The 21494-nt window shown below is 44.3% G+C and overlaps 1 protein-coding gene across 3 annotated transcripts in view; it reads right to left on the reverse strand.

Annotated features, from left to right (window-relative positions):
- The window catches only part of EFNB2 (ephrin B2), a 46370-nt gene that overhangs the window by 21760 nt on the left and 3116 nt on the right, over positions 1-21494 (reverse strand). For all 3 annotated transcript variants that reach the window (XM_059041582.2, XM_067016219.1, XM_067016218.1), the window contains exon 2: positions 1143-1426. In XM_059041582.2, the coding sequence (XP_058897565.1) occupies positions 1143-1426 (284 nt within the window). The remainder of the gene's footprint in view (positions 1-1142; positions 1427-21494) is intronic.

Here is a 21494-nt window from a genome sequence, read left to right on the forward strand (position 1 = left end):
TAAAACTACGTTTTCAGCCTCTGTGGCATTTCAGGTTCACAGCAAAGAACAAGGATTAAATGGCTATGACCATCTTTGTTTTAATTACTAATGAGTGTAATAAAAAATAGAACATAGTACATTGCTGAGTATTTAATAAGTAGTCAATGAATTATTGATTTTACACTCTCAAGAGCAGCTAGGAGGTAGAGAAAGCCAGGGTTTCAACCTGATCACCCAGAGATGGGCGAGCACACCCAGCAGACAGCAGCTCAGTACCTCTGACGACCTGGAGCTCATCGTGACGGGTGAGTGCAGACTCCCACCAAAGAAACCGAGAAAAACCATTTCGTTGCCTGATGTGAACAGCTATCCTAGTGACCCAGACTGCACTCTGACAGACCCTGGGCCTGGAACAATCCTAACTCTGTGCCAGCTCGTGACCAGCACCCAGTAGGCACGGGTTTCATCAGATTTCACGGCCTCGGGAGTGAACAGTCGCTCAGATAGGACCCAAAGGATACACAGTATCTGTTCCTAAAACAATGTGTCAAATTATTGTATAGGTAGATAAAAAAGTAAATTCATTGAACAAACCCAAGCTTTTTCTAATTCTTCCAAACCTGGTTTTAATGCACCCATGTACTAGTGTGGGTTGCCTGTAACTCGCGTTCTTGGAACCTACAAGCTCCATGAGGAATGGGTACCATTTTACCATCTTGCTCACTGTTGAACCCCTAGCATTTATGCAGTTTCTGGCACAGAGGAAATACTAGATGAATGAGTGAATGGATGGACACATGGATTGATGGATGGATGAATGGATGAAGAGAAAAGTCATTGCACAAGATTCACCTATCAAAATCTCACCAATGGTTCTTAAAAATGGTTTTGTCAGTAGAGATGCTGAATATATTCATATATATCCACTTATTTCAATACTACAAAAACTCTAGGAGGCTTTTTCTCTTTGGGTATTTATGTTAATGAGTAGTACTAATACAGGGGTCCCTCATTCAATTAAGGCTTCTTTAAAAAACTTTTCAGCAAAGATCCCCACCAAATTATTTGCCACAGTAATAACTTTAAGGAAACAAAAGTTGATACAAACCTATTTAGCTTATCCTAATTTCTATAAAATAAATGAATAGAATTATACTTACATATAATGTAATAATCTCTGTTCTTCTGAAATTCTAGACCCCAGAGATTAGGGCTGAATTCTTGGAACTTGATAGTGAATTTTACATCTTGATCTGGTCTGGCACAGTTGAGGAGAGGGGTATTTTCCTTCTTAATAGTGCATCTGTCTGCTTGGTCTTTATCCACCATATAAACTTTATAATACTCATACTGGCCAACAGTTTTAGAGTCCACTTTGGGGCAAATAATATCCAATTTGTCTCCTATCTGTGGGTATAGTACCAGTCCTTGTCCAGGTAGAAATCTAAAAGCATAAAAAAAAAGCGCCATTGAGTTGATAAAAAATTAACAGTATTAATGGTAATGACAATATAGCCAGACAACATCAAGAATTCCAAACTACAATTTTATAGAGCCACACTTTTATTGACCAAACATATCTGAGTTCAGATCGGCATGGGATGAATGTATTTAGGAATTAAGCTTTAAAGAAAAAAGAAAAAGAAAAAGAAAGAAACCACACTCCTGACTACCCAGTAGGATCAAGTCAACCTACTGACATTTCTTTACCACCCCCTCGCTTGTAATATTTCAGTGCTCCTTTGTGTAACTTCACAATGACTTTTCCTTGGTGGTGAGTCAGACCTTCCCATCTGTTCCTTATTTTTTAGCCACGGGCAGCCTCAGTTTATTGGGCATGCCACAGAAAGACAGCAGCAATTCCAGGGAACAGTGGATGCACTACGACTTGGTTGTTCTGTTGGTTTCCATTGGCTGTTGATGCTAATTAACAGACAAGTTTCATCAAGAATGTTTCAAATTACTTATCATAATTAGTCAGTCACTGATCAAATAATGGGTTTTTTTATTACCCCGAACAAAAGAAACATCTTACAAACCCATAAAAGATAACCAGAAATAATTAGTTGGAGTATTGATTCAGCTGCAAGATGAAAAGTCCCCAACTCCGGAAGACAGCAACTACTGTCCCTGTCCTTGCCCCACAAACCTTTATCCCCCCTCCCTTGAGATGGATTTGCTCCAATTAATTCTTAGAAGCAGATCTTTAGAACCCCAACTACTGATACACTATCCCCTTAATGCTTCCAGTTCACAGCACCCTCCTCCCCTTTCTCTTTTTTCCCAGCCATGCTGCTGAAAGATCTTTTCTAAGGGGGAGTTTCTTGGAGAAACTGAAACAAGAGCTTCCTAATGAACATCCTTCTACAAGTGCTAACACTAAAAACACACTTAGAAATCCCATCTTGTTCCTTCTGAAGGAGCCAAGCCTGCAGGCTCATTAAAATACTAAAGCCGGAGAACAAAGCATCATGTCTGAGTCCTTCCAATCCAACCTCTTATTGAACCAGGGAAGCCCACCAGCCATGACGATGAATGGGTCATAATTCACAGAGAGAGAGAGGAGAAAGAGGGAGGGAGAGAGGGAGGGAGGGAGGGAGAGAGGGAGGGAAAGAGGGAGGGGGAGAGAGAGAGAGAGAAAACCAGGATGATGGGCGTAGCCAATTTCAAATTGATACTGAGGGAACAGATGATGATGAATGCTAATGAACGGTATTAATTTTTCTGAAAAGTGCATGAGGTTGATTATGAAGCATCATAGAACAGAAATTACATTACAGATTTATATTAAACACCAATACTCTTTATGGCAGGGAAAAAAATACATGTTGAACACAGTGGCTTCTCACTCTTCCTTGGGAATGTGTTCTTTTACAATCCCAAAGGGAGGGCAGCCCCCTTTCTTTCTTATTTTTTTTAAAACTGAGCTTGCTAAAGCAAGGATATATGACATTTATTTTTAAAAAAAGTTAAAAAAGAAAAGTGAATGAGAATCGCCTAACAAAATCTTTCTGTGAAGTAGAACTCAAAATGACTATTTTTTATAACAATGCCAACTTTCAGACCATCATGTGTATACCCTTATAGAATTCTCTAGAACTGCTGACAAATGTAGATCACCATTTAGTAAGAGCCTCTCTGTGAACTTCTTGGCCATTTCTGCAGTTTTCTGGGGAGGCGCATGGGAAATTCAGCTCCAGGGGACTGAAGGCCTCCAGGGTCTTCCCCCTGCCCCTCGAAGGCCAGTGGTCTCCATCATCTTTGTGCTTGAAACACAGCTCTGGTTTCTGATGCACAGACTGAAGGACTGAATCTGAATTTTAGTCTTTTTAGTCTTTTTTTAGGCTTTTTAGTCTTTGCCCCACGCCCCCGTGCCCCAGTGATTCTGCCGGGCTTGGGAAGCAGGGGCAAGGTGCCTGGCAGTCGATATAAATTAGATATGGTGGGTGTTACACGGCTCACCTTCCTGACACATCCTTCTCCTCATGTCTCATTCCTCGAGCTTCTTAGGGAACCTTCCCTGCACCTGAGAACCAGAGGCCAGCTCCTGCCCGGGGTTTCCCACCCCCGTTCCAAACATCTTCTCCCCTAAACCGGCATCTTTACCAGCCGACACAGAGCAAGCACCACATGGTAGCTGTAGTGAAAAGTATTCCTGAATCACAACAGAAGTCTGCAGCCTGGACACCGGTACCTGCCTCTTCTCAGCTCTGATCTCCACACTGAGCGACTGTCACCCTGGACCACCTCCCCTGGGGGCCCACCCAGGCTTCAGACATCAGGGTCCTGAGCAGCCAGATGGATCCATCCTCTTGTCCACCCATTCAATTCCTTTAAGAGAATGCATCAGACCTGCCCTCACCCCCAAGCCGTGTATCGTCTTTGCACATCTTAGAATTCTCCCACATCACACCTACGTCTGAAGCTCGGCTCACCAAGCTCTTTCTTCATTCAAAATGCTCCCAAGATCCTGTCTCCTTCACGAAGATTATTTTTTCCTGCTTAACCGAAGACTCACTGTTGATTTCCTCCCCGCCCATGTGAGAACCTCATGACTCTCTCTTCACCCACCAAATCCAAGTTCTAGTTTTTGCTGGGGCTGATGGGGTCAAGTCAAGAACAGAGGACACATGGGCTGGTTTGGCTACAAGGATCTCTGCACTTCAGTCTGTATTTTCAGAAGGTACTAATCACGCAAAAAGCTTTAACGGTCAGTGACAGGGGAGCAATGTATGCGGAGGGGTTAATCCGTGGGATGGCTTTTCAAAATAAAAGAGAAAGGGAGGAATCTCAATTTCAATAAGCGTATTTGATACACTCATAAAAAGTGAATCCTGATAAAACCCCCTATTCCTAATGCTTTGAAAAGCATTAGTTCACTTTTCAGAAGACACTGTGGCAAAAAGTTAGGCAAGGATTTGCTCCTTCACCGTGAAAAATGGTTTCAAGACAACAAAGGTATGGACACCAAGGGGGGAAAGCGGGGGCGGGGCGTGTGGGGTGAATTGGGAGATTGGGGTTGACATATATACACTGATGGCTGTAAAATAGATAACTAAAAAAAAAATTTTTTTTTGCTTCCTTATTTAAATCCACATAAAAAAGCCAATATTTGAGTGCTTTAGAGATTTACTTTTTAAGCGTATATAGGTATACAGATACACAAGCTGGTCAGCACACCAGTCTCTTTAATTGCTGACATTATGGTTTCTCAGTAGACAAAGGCTGTGGTTGAGCTGAGAGCCCAAATCATAGGTTTTTTACGTTATCACTGAGTACATCAAGCCCAGAAGTCTCTTTTCTCCGCTGGGGCCTTCACAGATTTTTTCTTTTTAGTTGAGATATAGCTGATTTACAATACTATATTAGTTTTAGGTGTACAACATAATGATTCAAAAATTTTAAAGTTCTCCATTTAAATAATATTAATAGTTATTATGTATAATAATCAATTATATAATATATTAATATTGTTATATAATTAATTATACATACAATTGATATTATATATAATAGTTATTATAACATATTGGCTATATGCCCTGTGATGTACAATATATCCTTGCAGCTTATTTCATACATAAGTTTGTACCTCTTACTCCCCTGCCCTGATCTTGCCCCTCCCCCCACTGTAACCACTAGTCTGTTCTCTATATCTGTGAGCCCGTTTCTTTTTTGTTACATTCACGAGTTTGCTTTGTTTTTTTAGAAGACACATATACGTGATCACATGCAGCATTTGCCTCTGTCTGACTTATTTCACTAAACGTGATAGCCTCTAGGTCCGTCCATGTGCTTCACAACATGGGAGCAAACAGAGTAACGGAGGTGTAACAGCTAAGGCACCTCCACGCCAGATGCTCCGAGTGACAGAAAGCTAGGATCCGGATCGTCAGGACTTTACAGTGTAGCTTCCTGAGGGCAGGCAGGTCCCACGAGTGGCTGACTCAATACCCAAGGTCTGAGATCTGGTAGATGCTTAAAGTAAGAAAGAACACATGGCAGCTAAGATACACACAATAAATTTAAGTCAAATTTAGTGCCACGAGCTGTCAATATTTGCAGATTACAGGCACGGCAGGAATTCTGAAGACAGGATGAGCTCGAGTTGGGGTAGGGTTGCTGAGAGCAGAGCGTGACCACCTCCGGTATGATGGTGCTTCTGGACAGCAAGGATCACTGCGGATGGAGTTCTGGACCCGTCCGCTCAGGACTTATGAATATTGGCAGTTTTCTGGAATGCCTTCCTAGTTAAAATGCAAGGCAACTCACCACCTCCAGAAGCACTAATAACAGAAGTACTGCTGCTTTCGAGCACACTCTTCGCTAAGCACTGACCAAAGCACCTTCCACCACTATCTTCATTCAGTCCCTATACACGTGCCTGACACGCAAACCAGACGAAGACACGCCAGGCCAAAGGTGAGATGCGACAGGAAAAGCCCCTTCGCTTGCACACTTCTCAGCTCTCGCTGCATCGCATTAAAGCATAAATCTGGTTTGGGGAAATGCAGCTTTTTCTAAATTGAGCTTTTCACAGACAAGCCATGAAGTTAAGGGAAATTAAGAGAAAGTCCATCCACATGCAGGCATCTGCCCAGGCTTCAGAGATCAGGATACTCAGCAGCCAAATGGATCCATCTTGTCCGTCACAAGGGCGGCCGCCTGCTACCCCTGCCATGTCCCGGGAGGCCAAGGACCAAAGAAACTTACCACACTTCTTTTTATTTGTTTTTTTTGCTGTACGCGGGCCTCTCACTGCCGTGGCCTCTCCCGTGGTGGAGCACAGGCTCCGGACGCGCAGGCTCAGCGGCCACGGCTCACGGGCCCAGCCGCTCCGCGGCTCGTGGGATCTTCCCGGACCGGGGCACGAACCCGCGTCCCCTGCATCGGCAGGCGGACTCCCAACCGCTGCGCCACCAGGGAAACCCCCGGAACTTGTGTTTTAAATGTAATATTACAGATGGATCCAGACGATTCATGAGAATCGCAGAATGTACGTGGAAAGGAAACGGGGTGATTTTTTTAGTAATATCATTTTCGAATGGAGAGCAATGCGTCCTATAGGTTAAAATCAAGCCAGTAACCACAGAGTTCTATTTTTGAAGGCAGGTCACTTATATTTGGATTTTGTTACCTCAGGATTGCTCAGAGACTTTAACAAGTCAAACCCCATAGCACATCTATGCGCTGAATATTTGGTAATAGTCAAGAAGACTTATTATTGACTTTGGAAATGTTTTTCTTTCTTTTTTTTTTTTTTAAGAATAATTAGGGTGGTGACAACTAGCTAATTTTAAATTACTACACTGACTCTGCCTAGTGAATATGAAATGCAGATTTCTTTTTGTATGATGAGATAATGTCCATTTTTGTGGTCAAAGACACCTAGAGGAAAATCCCCAAGTCTGTAACCCATACCACAGAGATGAGGTTGTTTCTGTTAAACCACATCCCCCCCTCCCCCCAAAATAGTGGTCAGAAGTCTTCTTTAATAATATCTGCTGGGTTTTAATTCAAAACAAAAACCAAAGGAGACTCACAGTGCCTCTTGTCTTCTACGGAGAGCGAACACAGGAGGCCAGATCCCTTTCTGGGCCACCTACTCAAAGTCTGAGCAAGTCACCCTGCTGTGCTCCCGGGACGGGGAAGCTGCATCTTCCTCCCCCATCAAGAGAGCCTGGGGTCAGGACTGCTTCCTGGGCATTGGTGCTGTGGCTTTGTGGCTCTTACTGGAGGGCTTCCCCGGGATGCCACAGCAGTGGGGTGTGCTGAGCAGAAACAACTCTGATGGTTTTTCCCAGTGAATCATTCCCAAGCAAGACAATAAGACGTGATGACTCTGAACTAAATCCAGACACAGTGTAACATGGAATAAAATGGAAACTCTGAGTAGGGTTTCCGAAGTTTCCCTGCCCGAAATGAAGTGATTGTGTTTTGGGGGTGTTTTTTTTTTTTGCCACACCATGTGGCAGGCAGGATCTTAGTTCCCCGACCAGGGATCGAACCTGCGCCCCCTGCAGTGGAAGCATGGACTCCTAACCACTGGACAGCCAGGGAAGTCCCTGAAAGGAAATGATTTGACATTAGAATCTGTTTTTACCTTCTGATTACCTATCAACCTGAATCCAAGTTTTTAAAAGTTATTCACTAAACTAGATTCTAATACTTCCACAGGGAATCAATCTAATAACACACATTAGACTTTAACCTTTAATAATCTAAATTAGATCTCTAATAATCTCAGTCAGACATTTCAACTCCAGTCATCATTGTAGGAACTTCTAAAATAATACAGCCATATGTGACACAACATTCTTTTTCTAAAATCTTTGTTGGAGTTGATTTACCATGTGTTCATTTCTGCTGTACAGCAAACTGATCCAGTTATACACACATATACATTCTTTTTCAGATTCTTTTCCATTTTGGTTCATCACAGGATATTGATAGAGTTCCCTGGCGACACAATATTCCTTAATGTTTTAACCCACTCTAGGAACACATGCTCGTTTAAAAAACTAGCATAATATGCATTTAAAGCCAAAACCTGCCACTTAAAGAGTTCAGGCGTCACGACACACAATTGTTTCTGACTGATAAGAACATCCCATGTTTTGATCTCAAGTCTGGACCCTTCTGTCGACCAGCCTCGCACCCCCAGGTGTCACAGGGTAAATCAGATGGGGGCAATGGTTGCTTGATTGACTTCTGAACCTGGCCCGATGGAACAGCGAGATCCACGGGAGCAGGGAGCTGAGATGCTCGGGGCCCGCTGGGTAGTGGGGCCACGGCTGCTCTCCCCAACACCCCAAGGATGCCCCATTTTCCTTGCTTCTCTTTTTTCCCCTTCCCGCTCCTGCACCTGCACCTGACACCTGATCATAACACATGCACCTCAGGACAAACGTGCAATGACTTCTTACACTTTTCTTCAAGGACGCCAAAAATATGTAGGTGAACCTAGAAGAACAGCCGAATCACTAGGGTCCCTTGATGCTGAAAGAGGCTGTGAAAGTAGATTTGAAGTAAGAAGTCCTTGTTCTCCTGAGGGAAATACTAGAGCTATACGATTGAAGGATATGCCGAACTACCATATAAACAAGGGCAAATCAATATATTGTAGCCAAATGCAAAAATATCAAACTGGCACAGAATGGAAGGATGTACACAGGAATGAACACTTTCTGTGTCCAAACAAATAACTGGGTCACGTAAACCCCCTCCAGACAGACATGATCACAGCGCTTCTCAGTTAAAGAGTGTCAGCTCAGGGCTTCCCTGGTGGCACAGCGGTTGAGAGTCCTCCTGCCGATGCGGGGGACACGAGCTCGTGACCCGGTCCGGGAAGATCCCACGTGCCGCGGAGCGGCTGGGCCTGTGAGCCATGGCTGCTGCGCCTGCGCGTCCGGAGCCTGTGCTCCGCAACGGGTGAGGCCACAACAGTGAGAGGCCCACGTACAGCAAAAAAAAAAAGGAGTGTCAGCTCAGATCCAGAGCCATTTCTGTGTACTGTTGTACACGTACAACTGTAATATATATTTACATATCTGATATTTCTGTATACTTATGGCAGTTATCACCCGCCTGAGAAACAGGACCATCTTACTCACGTAACAGGACCAATGCAAATCCTGCCAGTGTGCAAATTGGGGGTAAAGAGACCTACAGATGATACTCTTCTCCCCCTGGAGCAAACTGCTAAGCAAAAGAAGATTCAACGTCTGAGTGAACAGACTTTACTTTCCCACGGAGAACTGATTTTTCCTTGCGTTTCAAAACTACATCATTAGAGTACATGTTTATTTTAAGTAAGTGGCTACGTTCAGCTGAAAATATACACACATACACAGTAGGTGGTGTGTTGTTCTGTTCAGTTTGCTGGTGATACAGACACAGATTTGGTCAAACATGGGGCCTTTATCTGCGGCTGCTTTGGGCTACTGGATGGTGGACTTGGGGTCACTTTTAGCTTTCTGTATTTTACATAATTTTCTGCAATAAACATCAAATGCTTTTGCAATCAGATTGGAACATTACATTTCAATGTACAGTTTCAAAGAACAAACCATCGTGTTCTTGAGCAATCTTTCATCACTGGTTTAAAACAGAATATTCAAGGCCTGTAGACTTTTTAAACTGTTTTGTGATGTATTTTCTGCGAATGCAACTAAATAAAATTATTCTTCTCTGAACTGTGGTCTATTTAACAAATCAATTCTTGAGTCTACAAAAGCTGTAGTAACACACAACTAGTTTATTCAAATGGGTGAAAAATATGGGGTACAGTTTATGCTTAATCATTCAACTGCACAGATCTGGGAGTTGGCTAACATCTCAGGGACCCTGTATCCCATCTTTAGGAACAAGTTTATTACCCTAGCAGTTGGCACACCCCAAATCATACCACAGAACAGGTTTATTCTCAAACCAGAGTGCTGTATTAAGTACACTCTGAGTTTACCACATTTTGGAAAACATGCACTTTTCCCAGAAAATGCTTTTAGTTTTAATTAAATGTCAAAGGCCGCGGAGGAAGAGCAGTCAGTTTGTAAATTGGTTCGTCTGAAATTCTGAATGAGGACAAGCCACTGCTGCTTTGCTGTCACTGAGGCTCATCTTCCCAGCTCCTTCCTGACAAAAGATGCTCCCTGCTAGGGATGAGCCCAAACCCTTGACCCCATAACCCCCTCACGCACTCGGGGCCTTCCAGATCTATGTGGAGCTGACACAGCATTAACACAGAAGCCCGAGATTCCTTTCAGAAATGCTCTGTACACTTGGGAACATAAATCTCCCGGAAAAAAAAAAATGACTTAAATTCACGAGTATGTGAATTTGATGGCATATGTCATAAACAGGCAGGATATCTGGGCTTGCCTTACTTCCGTTTTATGTTAGATTGCTGCCATGGCTTAATAAGATCAACTCCAAATGCCCCAAACAGAGGAGTTTGTCATAAATGAATAAAACTGGGGCCCAGGAAAGACTCAGGTAATATCGACCATAAGAAATACTGGGGGAAACAATTTTTCTGTTTTTGTGGATAGCACTTTACTGCCCTCTTTTGCACTTTCATATCAGAACAAGTTTCTGCCCAAACTTATTCTGAAACCAGAGAGATAGTGGGGTGTTGCTATAGGGTGTCAGGCTGATACAGAATTAGGTTACCAGACACCATGCTTGGAGGAACAAGTAATTACCTTAAAACTTCAAGTAAATGCACCACTATCTTCTCAGCGGCTTTAAAGCTCCAAGAAATAAGGTAGTAACTGGAGGCTTGAATTGGCATTTTCTGCTGTATGGGTGCTGGGACAATTGTCTGTTTTCACAGGTGCCCCTTCTTTCACACTTTTCTAAAAACAAATATCATCTGCAACATGAAACTGATGTATTCAAGGAAAAGAAGAGGTGCCTAAAAGCAGGCTCTACAATTTAGACCATTACAGGGTTCCAAATCTGAGAGCTGAGAGTGGGGGGCAGGGTGCATTTCAAACTTCACACCAAGGACAAGCAGCATCTTTTCAAGGCAAGGAAAGATGAGAAGCCCTGAAATTCACAGGTGTTGTGAGCCTCTAAGGTCCCTGATCCGGTTTTGCAACTCTTCCCGGGGAGGTGGCCTCTTCATCTATGCAGACACTTGAAAGAACCGTAAACTGCAGCACGAAGCCAAGTTTTATTTATAAAATTCTGCTCTGCAGGGACAGCACTCAGGGGCCCCGTTCTTGGCCCAATGACCTCCACCTGCACTGGGCAGTCTGTGTGTGCTGCGGTGTATCCTTCTATTTCAACTTAATCCATTTCCCTCTGTCATTCTACAATTACCATACAAGTCAAAATAATATCCAATTTCACAGCCTAGGATGCGGCACAATGGAATGGAAGCTGACTCCTTGTGATGTTAATCTTGTTTGTTATTTGCGATATAATGCTCAAAACACTGGTGGCTAAAGTAAATTTCATTTTCCAACGCTCAAAGATAAATAAGATGCTCACCGTTTAAATTTTCGCTCAGGAAAATAACACAAGTATGTATTTAATTTTTTATCTGTACCATAATTTCCACCGTGACAAAACCCTCCAATTCACAGAAGGATCGCGTGTAACGAGCTGACGCTGGAATAGATATCTTCATTGGTAAGTCAGACTTTAAGCATGTGATGGGCAGAGATCATGGTTTTCTTTTCCCAGGTTCACAGAGACTAAGTTAATCTCTGGCATGGAATTAAAAACAAAAATCAAGCACCTAACTCAAAACAAAACAAAACAAAAAATCAAGGTCTTTATTTATGAAAGTGATCCAAACATCTCCCCCCCTCAAAACTTTGCAAAAAAAAAAAAAAATCATGCCACGAATGTCTAGCTAGCTGAGGCAAAAGTTGGGGTGGGGGGTGGGCTGGAAAAGGAGGGCTGGGATGCCGAGATGTGCGGTGGGAAAGTGGCTGGGGAGTGAATCCCGGAGGCTAACCTTTGTCATGCTGGCCTGGCCACGCACCCCCATCATCCAAACGGGGATTTCATAACCCTCGGAGGCAAGAGACGGTGCAAGCTGCTTGCCCAAGTGTAATTTGTTTGCACCTGTACTGTCTTGTTCCAAATCATGCCCTTAGCAAGAGTCTACAAAGGAAGGTGGAACTCTCATTATTCATAGGTGAGGCCCCAGAAAGAAAACTGGCTTTCCTATAGAAAGAGCTGGTTCTCTGCTGTTTTAGATCTAAGTGTGGACACCCCTGTGCTCATCTACCTGAGTGGGAACACTGCAGAGGAGAAGCATGTGGACATCATACAGAGAGAAACGGGCTGGCATTTTAAGAACCTGAAGAAATGGACTCAAGATCTTAGCGTGGTATTACAATCGAGCACTCAGAAGCATCTCTCCATCAACGCTACTCATCCTTTGCATTTCCATCAACACTTCTTTTTTTTAACTTCAAAGAATCTTGCCTATTTAGAGAGACCATTCACCCATGTTTTATGGGTGAATGACACCTCACCTTTTGGTGGGGCAAACAGCCCTGAAAGAAAGTACACACCAAGGGGATGTGATGCCCGCTCTCCAGGCTGGAGTGTGACCCCAGGACTGAGCCTGTCGTGTTCCCCGCTGGACCCCGGGAACCCCACCCCAGTGCCTTGTGTCAAACGGGTGTTTGTGTAATCATAGACGGAGTAGTTTCATAAGTAAGGTTAAAAAAGAGACAAGACTCTAGTTCTCTCTTGGTATAAGCAGAGATCCCCTTGCCAGGCAAGCATAATCTACCAACACAGTTTATACGGCTGTGAACTAGCCCTTCACAGCAACCTACACGGCCGCCTTCTGGACACTTCCTTTTTGCTGGCTCCAGAGAGGGTCGGGGACGGGTCTGCTGTGGGCGGGTGACAGCAGCCGTTCCCCTGGACCTCTCCTGGCTCTGCCACAGCCCAGAGAGCACGGGCAGGAGACAGAAGAGAAAGAAAGCAGCTCTGCAAGTCAGGTCTGCGCTGTGAACGTCAAAAAAGAGCAAAGTCCGGACTGGGAGACCGACTCCTACACAGATCGCCCCCAAACTGCATAAAGCAGGAAAAAAAACGTGAATGGTGCGCCTCTGAAACTTCGGGGACCATACATTTCCTGCTCACTTGCCACAGGCAGCCTGGAATGAGCCTGGCCAAGAAACAAACACAACGTTAAACACCCTGAGTTATTCAGGCTGCTACTGAACTCAGGGAGGGGAACTGGACTGTGAGGAGGTAAGAGGATGCCCAGGGCCCTGAGCTCTGAAAGGAAGGAGGATCCGGTGGTGTGAGACCCCTGAGGGCTGCAGGGGAGCAGCCCCTAAGCCCTGGGGAGGTGCAACCAGAGGCTGCTCAGGAGTCAAGAGCACCCCAGGCCCACCGATCCTCCCGCCCTGCTTCCTGAAACAAACTGCTCCAAACTCGCAGAACATCAAAAGCCAGATGGGCTACACTGAATGAATCCACAGGCAGGGAGCCAGAAGCCCAGTTTGCTGTAGAAATAGGCCTGGACTTGATTTGAGTCTTCTCAGCTCTGACAAGCTGGAAGCTGGCACAGATCCCCAAATCCAAAATAAAATGGCATTTAATTGTGACTGGACTCTAAAAAAGATGTCATACTATCTCCTCAGCTTGACACACGCGTGGCATTGAACCTCATGGAACTCTCCTCTGAAACCTGACCTTGTCTTCTCCCAGCAAAGAAACAATCAGATGTTTCTTTCCATTTTTAAAGGGAAAATGTTAGGAGTCAAAGGAATAACATGCAATAAATGCATTCATTACTATGATAAGACTTTCATAACTATCTAGTTTCCCCCCGGTAGAACCTCGTTATCAAAGATTCGAAGGATCCATTTAGAATCGCATGCCCATCATAGGAAAGATTATAAATCAAGGTGGACAAGGGAAGAATTATACGCAAAACCTTCTTTTAACCCACCTCCTACGTACTGCTTTGCACAAACACATGCTTCATTTAATTATGTTATTTCTAATCACTCCACGCAACAGCATAAGAAAGAGAGCTGGAGAATTACGAGGAAGGATACCAGAAACAGCATACTCAGGTTCAAGTACAGATGGTACCCACTTATCAGCTACATGACTTTGGGCAAGATAATGAACCAGTCTCTGCCTTGGTTTCCCCACTGGGGATCATGAAAGTATCTCCCTCAGATGGTTATTATGAAGGTTTAATGAGTCAGTATTTGTGGAGAAGCTGGAACTGCCACTGGCCCCTAGTATGTGCTCTATACCACCCTTGTTAAAGGAAACAGACTGTGTCCACCAGGTGAGGAGGTTTCTTAATAAGAAACAGCATGCAACGCTCATGCAAAAAGCCTACACTGCTCACCCCTATGGGCCGCCTTCCTGTATTCGCTGAACAACCCAATCCCTGGCTGTACCCTGCACGTAAAGGGGATTCAGCCCAGGCCCTCCCTCATCCACCGTGGAGAAGCTGAATGAATTCAGGGTTACAAATGTTACAACAAAGCATCAGGGTAGGCAGCAGAGGAGACAGCATCTAATTTGATGGCTGAAGGGACATAAAAAGGTGCCTCTTGTAGCAGAGAGGTCTGCAAGAATGAGTGGAAACTGGCAGCTAAACAAGGTACCATATAACATCAGGGGCTTGAAAAGGTGCAGGCGCCAAGGCATAATCTTTACTAGCATTTTATTTATTCTGCATTTGTATGCAGAAGGCAAACTGAGCCAGAGACAGGCACACAGTAGATGCTCACTTAACTTTCAACAGCAAGAGATGACATTTATCGGTTCGTTGTGCTAAGTCCAGAGCTAATAAGGTCTTTAAATCCTGACCACAGTTTTACTGCTTTTCTTCAGTCCTGTTAAGATTACTGTCGCCCTTTTAGAGAAGGGACAAGTGAGAGACACGGAGGATTCTGCTCCCAAAGCTACACAGCTAAAAAAATGACAAAGCTGGGAGCAGGCTCATACAGCCAGATTCCAAGGTGCGTCCTCGTCACTAAACTAAAATAGCGCTGGCCCGGCTCGCTTTGCTCAACTGAACTGCCTGACCTTTTCCATTATCAGCACAGACCTTCTGAAAACCAAAAGGTACTGCTAATTCTCACGAGGATAAGGCGGCTGAAATCGCTGGAGTAGCTCTCCCACAGGGTCTATTTGTTCATTTGTGGAAATCTGTCTCTGAGCTCTGCTCAGACGTAGGAAATAATGTAGATGATTACAGAAGTACAGTGTAGATACTCGCCTCCCTGACCTGAAATGTGTTTCTTTGACTTGCTTACTGTGGTTTTTGTTTCGGAGCTCTCCCTGGACCGCCGTCTCTCCTGCCTCAGTTTCCCCTCCCCCGGGAGGAACTCCATCCCCTTCCTTCCTCTGTTCTCACACTTGCCATGCACCACAGCGCAGAACATGTTTCTTGCACCAGGGAGTCCCCCCCACTCCCTTAGGATTTAAGTCTCTTGAGGGCAGAGATTGCTCTTCACTGTATTCTCAGAGCTGAGCGTAACAGACCTCACAGTTCATAAATGCTTGTCCAACAAATCAACGAATTATCTACCATCAACAATCAACCAAGCAAGAACGGAGGCCAAGAGTAGGGAGGCAAGGGCCACGGATTTCCTCAGGGATCCACAACAGCCTTTAAGAGGATGATGATCTAATCTTGAGTTGTTACCCAAAAAAATTTCATCCAGGGCAACAGTTCTCAAGGTGTGGTCTCAGAGCAGCATCAGATGAGAGCCTGTTAGAAATGTGAATTTCAAGTCCCACCCAGACCTCGGGAATCTGGATCTCTGGGGACAGGCGGCAAGCCTGTTTTAACAAGTGATTCTGATGCCCCGGAGTTCTAGAGCCGCGGGGCTGGAGGTAGATCTCCGGTAGCAGGTGATTTGTTAATGAGAGCGGCCAGAAACAGACATCTGGGCCGCGTCTGCTCTCCCGACTAATACTCATTGGATGTCAATGCTCGCTGGCAGAGACTGATGACATGAAAGCATTCTGGTGCCTGCCTCTTAGGGCTAGGCAGGGTGGTGAAGGAGATTAAGACTTGCATATGAATCACGAGAGCGCCATGTACCATGTTGCTCCAGTGCCCTCGGTATTTAACTAAAGTGCTGTGGGATTACAGAGAAAAGATTTAAAGAAGTTATGTTTGACCTACCCCATGAAGAGAGAGCAGTCATTTCAGGGAAATCGTGAACTTTAAGGACAGTCCATTCTCATGAAAATCCATTTTCCCATAGACAAAGGGGGGATGCAGGGCTTATGAGAGCCTGTTTTTATCTAAAATGTACCCCAAATATAATTCTGGTAAGCTAAGTGAAAACTGGCATTTTCTCACTTCTTCTGCAGGGAGATGCATTCTGAGCGGGACTTGAACGTAACTGGCTCAGCCCCACTCACTCATCAGACAGTTCTCATTCAGGACAAATGTTTCAGACCACAGTGAGCCACCTTAACAGGGGGAAAAAGCAAGGACCGAGATTTAGAAGCATTTCAGCAGGTGGTGGCATCACGCTGGACCTCAGGTTCCTCAGCTGGAACGCGAGAGGCTGGAGAGAGGCTGGAAGGTGGCATTTCAGACACTGGCTCTGCAGGTCAGAGCTTCTCATGTGCACAGGGGTATGTGGGTAGCACTCACTCATCACCACTCTGGTGGGATACGGGAGTCATCAGTATGTGCAAAGGACAGAGCAATGCCTCAGAGGCAAGAGAGACTTAACTAGCAAGTACTGGTAGAAAGATCCAAGGATTGTAATTAAAATTCGATGCAACCAAACGTGAATTGAGAAAATGAACCGGATTGTTTAAGAGTTTCATATAGAAAACACGAAGAAAACGAAGTTTTCAAAGCACGGTTCATGCGCAGCCTTCGGAATGCCTGCCCACCCCTGAGTAGTTAGAACATTTACCTACCCATGCTCTCGAGAATGGAAACAGCAAACTATTAACACTTCACGACTGCCAATTTTTTCTTCATATTTTGTTTGGAGGATTACTAAGAGCAGAAACAACTTGTTTCCCTTCAATGGCGCTTTCTCCTACTATGGTTTTTCATTTGAAACCAGCATGTCTGTGTCCAAAGCCACAAAATGCTTTGGACTAGAATTACATATTTGATATCTATACATGAAAAGGGAAATAAAGAGCCTCTGCTGATTCTCTGCAGGAGCCACAGAAATTGGTGCACTTGGCATTCACTGTGCATGGAAAACATTTCATAATTTATCACCTACTCTTTTCACTGGGTCGCCGGATCCAACCATCCTTATCCCTAATGCTCCTGCGACAGGCTTTCGCAGGTAGAACGCAAAGCTACGTGTTGGACGCTGGTTTGTAAACAAGTAGCAGGACTTTCCTATATCGTTTCTTTAATCACTTTAACCCTGTTCCTCATAGAAAGCTGGAGGCCAGGGCAATTCAGCCCCTCCTTTTGTCCTTTGCCTACCATAAATATGCACCAGTCTGCATCTGAAAAGCGGAAGGAGGCCGCAAGCTTGCTGGACATTTATCATGCTCTGTTCCCTGCTAACAAGCAAATACTCTGGCTGAATGGACCATTAGCAATCATTGTCAGATGTAGAATGCAAGGTGCTGGGATGTGACCAGCTTGTAAATTAGGGAGTGTCCGTTCTCTGATGAATCTGGACAAATGCACTGGATCTTTTGATACGTTTTCTGAATTAAATTAGAAAGGAAGGTAAAGTAGCTGGCACTGGGTAGGGCAGGTCTCTGTGCAATGTTTTAAATGTTTTTAAATGGTGAAAGCGACACAGTAATGGCCAGACAAACAGGCAACACATGCAATAAATCCATAGCTCCAAACAGTTGAGTCAGCTCTCTGAGAATTAGGAACAAAATCCACGAAATGGGTCTGAAATCGAATATTTAGGACTTAGTGAAGATCTTCAGACATAGAATGTGTTCATCTAGAAAGCCCCCGTGTTACTGTTCAGAGACCAGCCCTGAACCCCCTCCATCCACGCCAGCAAGACAGACACTTAGGGTGTTTGTAAGCTTTCAGTATTGTCAGCGTCTTAAGGGTTCAGACTTTCCTGAAGAAATGCTGGGACTTTTCTCAGGCCCCAAATAGGGGGCAATAAAGCACACATCTCCTTTCCGGCTTGACGCAACTGCGATGCCACTCTGCCCCCCCAATCACAGCTTCAATGGCCGATTTTGGGTAACGAGTAAAACGGAAAGTGTGGACGGCCAAAACAAAAGCCCAGCTTGTTTACAAGGTTGTTCAGGACAGAGGGCAATAAGATTCAACAGCCTGGCGAGCTTCTGCTGTTTTTAACTTTCAAGCTGGCAGCACCCACACTTTTATAATCCTGTCCTTTACATGAAGCGGGCCTGTCCCATTCAGCTCGACTCACAGGAGTGAAGCACCATCTCCATAGGGCCCGTTGGTTTGGGCATATTGGATTACTACCGATTTGAATGAAAACTCAATTCCCCCTGTTATTTGTTTTATTATATGTTTTTTTCCAGGGTGGGAGAGACAAAACTCAGAGGAGAGCTCTCTGGAAGAGGGAGGGGGACACTGTATAATGTTTACCTCGGCTTCTCCAGGGCTGAAAGATGGCTGAAATCAAAAGGTCTGTGTTTTCTTTTCGGATCCCTCTGGGCCTACCTAGCCCCTCTGGGCTCTGTTCCTTCCCAGCAGGTCCCTGCCTGGAGCCCAAAGAGATGAAGGCGAGCACCGCCAACTGCAGCTAATCCTACAGAACGGCCGCCACCGTTAGGCCAGGAGCTGAAAAGGAAACCCTTGCAGGCCTGAACGAACTGCAGAGAGAGCTTTAGTTCTCATCAGCCCCCAGTCTCAATCGCTGGAAAAGGCAGTCAATGGAATCTACCTTTGCCATATTATCCGCCACCGATGAGCAAGAACTGAGCATCTTTTCTTCCTGGCTTCAACCATCCCAGGCCACAAGTGGGGCTTTCATACTTTCTAATCCGAGTTTCCAAGTCTGTGTGGCTCACACATAATAGCCAACAGCCTGGAGCAAGGGCCTTCCTTTCTACACCCTTTTCAGAGACATGTCATTGCCCACATCCAGCTAATCTATATGTTGCCATGGCTTCACCCTTTATCTGCCTTTACATCTTATGAACTGCATGGATTTACCACATTATTTTTATCTGAAAGACAGAAAATGGTGGTTTTATTGCCATACAATCAGATTACCGCTGCTAGTTTCTCTATGCCTTTTTACCATACTTCAATCAAAAGGGATCAGTTTCTTTATACTCTGCCCTTGATTTACATTACATCTGTAAAGACCCAGTCTGGGTTGTAATCCCCTTATTAACTATGACCAGGGTTGATTTGCCTAAAAATAAAAGCAAATTGTGTCAGACCCTTTCACTTTGTTTTTGATTGGGAACTACAAAATGGATTACTAAAGAAATCTTCAGAGTTCACACGGCTCGTATAGTACTGAATTTAAAATGAGAATTAAACAAGTCAAACAGGAGAGCCATGTCCACGGTTTACATTTTCCATCATGGGAGAAGGGCTGAATTGCTTATGTCTTTGTATTCTTTGGCTTTAGAGAGACAATGAAGCCACAGGAGTTTTTCCAAGCTGTTCGGAACCCTGTCCCATACCCTACCCTTCCCTCTTTGCTTTTCTTCTACCCCTCTCCCAGCCTCATTCTAATTCCTCCCCTAGAAAAAAAAAAAAAAAAAAAAAAAAAAAAAAAAAAAAACTGGGATGGGGAGGAGCTCTTCCCTGAAAGAACTAATTCCCGACTAGAAGCTTCTAGTTCTATGGGTTCTGCATATTTTAACCAAAATATTTTAAACAGTTGAACACTCCTATTTAAGGCTCTGCTCCACCACACAAAGGGCGAGCTCATACGCAAATCTATGTAGATATATGATAAATGACCTGAAAAACAAGGCTCTTTAGGTCAGCAGCCAGCGAAGGCGGAGATTGGGTGGGCCCGAGTACCATTTCAATGATTATTTTCCTTACAAGAGCCCTTCTTTTTGTCTAATTTGCAGTGGGAGAGTTTAAGAATAAAGTTTTCATGAAATGCCCAAGAAATGTCCTTCTTAGATTTTTTTTTTTCTTTTCTGACGAGGGTCTCCAGTCTGTATTTCCTTCCCCCGCCACTCCTATTCCTGTGACGCGTCACTGCAGTCATGCTGGGATCTCAAATCATTTCCCATTAGGTGACCTCGCTGGAAACCGTTGCAAGATGGTGGGTGTCACCCTCAACCTCCCCGGCGCTACCTGAAGCATTTCAGTGCAAGGCCAGGTAGCGATGCCCCTCTGCGGGTAATTATCACATTGACCCACCGACCAAAGGATTCCTCTCTGTAAATTTCCAGATAAGAGGTTTTACCGATAATTATTCTAAACATACCGTTTACTCTCCAGCTGACTCTGTATGGAGAAACCATGCCCATGGGCAGTTCTCAGCTGGTCTGGGGCTTGATGGCTAATTTACCTGTCTCCCTGCTTCAGCCTGGGAGTCAGGGACACTTCGGAATGCTGGAGTCATTTGCATTTCTTTGCATCCTGGGACAAGTGTCAAGAGCTGCGCTTTGTGAAAGATTTAGAAGCAAGTGCTTAACAGAATCATCTTAACCTCCAGCTCCCGTTTCTGAGGCTCGAAGCTGTAATTGCTGAGGCTACAAAGTACAGTCCCTGGACACACGATTCCCAAATAAATTCTGTCCTCGTCTGAAAAGACGGCTCCCAAACATGTCGTGTGACCTCGCGGCAGCCCTGTCTTTGTGCTCTCCCTTCTCAGTCGTCCCGTGCAACAGCGACAGTCCATTACCTACAGTTTATCATCCTGACAAAATGTGAGGAATGTGGATGTGAAAGCACTAACAATTCCACCCCTTAGTGCTTTGGGCTTTTTTTCTCTCTATATTAAAACCGACAAGATTAACCCAAACGCAAACTGGGGAGCACAGTTCAAGGAGCTATTCAATTCGTGCTGAATGTGCATTTGTTTACCTACAAAAATAAGAATTTCAGACACAATGGAAGGCAGGCTGGCTTATACATGGTACTGAATGGACTGTTTAAACAGCACTATCCATTGTAGTTTATTTTATCAATCTCTGACAGGTCCGTATTTATTCAGAGCCTGACTGTGGTGGAGCCCCATGTATTATAGGTTATCTGGATATTATCCAGCCATTCTTTTGTATCAAGGCAATCAATACCAGGAATTCACCATTATGTAGGGAAAAATGACCTGGGAAAAGCAAAAAGCTTGGTTAACTAGTATATGGTGCCTAGGGAATAGCACCCCTAGACATAAAAAATGAATGCTCTGCTGAAATTTTCAACAAAGTCAGTGTAATTCACTCTAGAATACCATACCAATACTTTTTTTTTTTTTTTTTTTTAAAGAGCCAACCATTTTACTTTGGCAAAAACATCGTGCTGGAAAAAAATTGTTCTACTGAAATGCTAAGCCAGGCTTTGCTTTTCTCTCCAGAGTTAAAAAAAACAAACAGAAAAAAACCAACAAACTACACAACCTGAACGGCTACACCTGACA

The sequence above is a fragment of the Kogia breviceps genome, chromosome 16 (assembly GCF_026419965.1).
Source record: "Kogia breviceps isolate mKogBre1 chromosome 16, mKogBre1 haplotype 1, whole genome shotgun sequence".
In the NCBI taxonomy this organism is placed as follows: Eukaryota; Metazoa; Chordata; class Mammalia; order Artiodactyla; family Physeteridae; genus Kogia; species Kogia breviceps.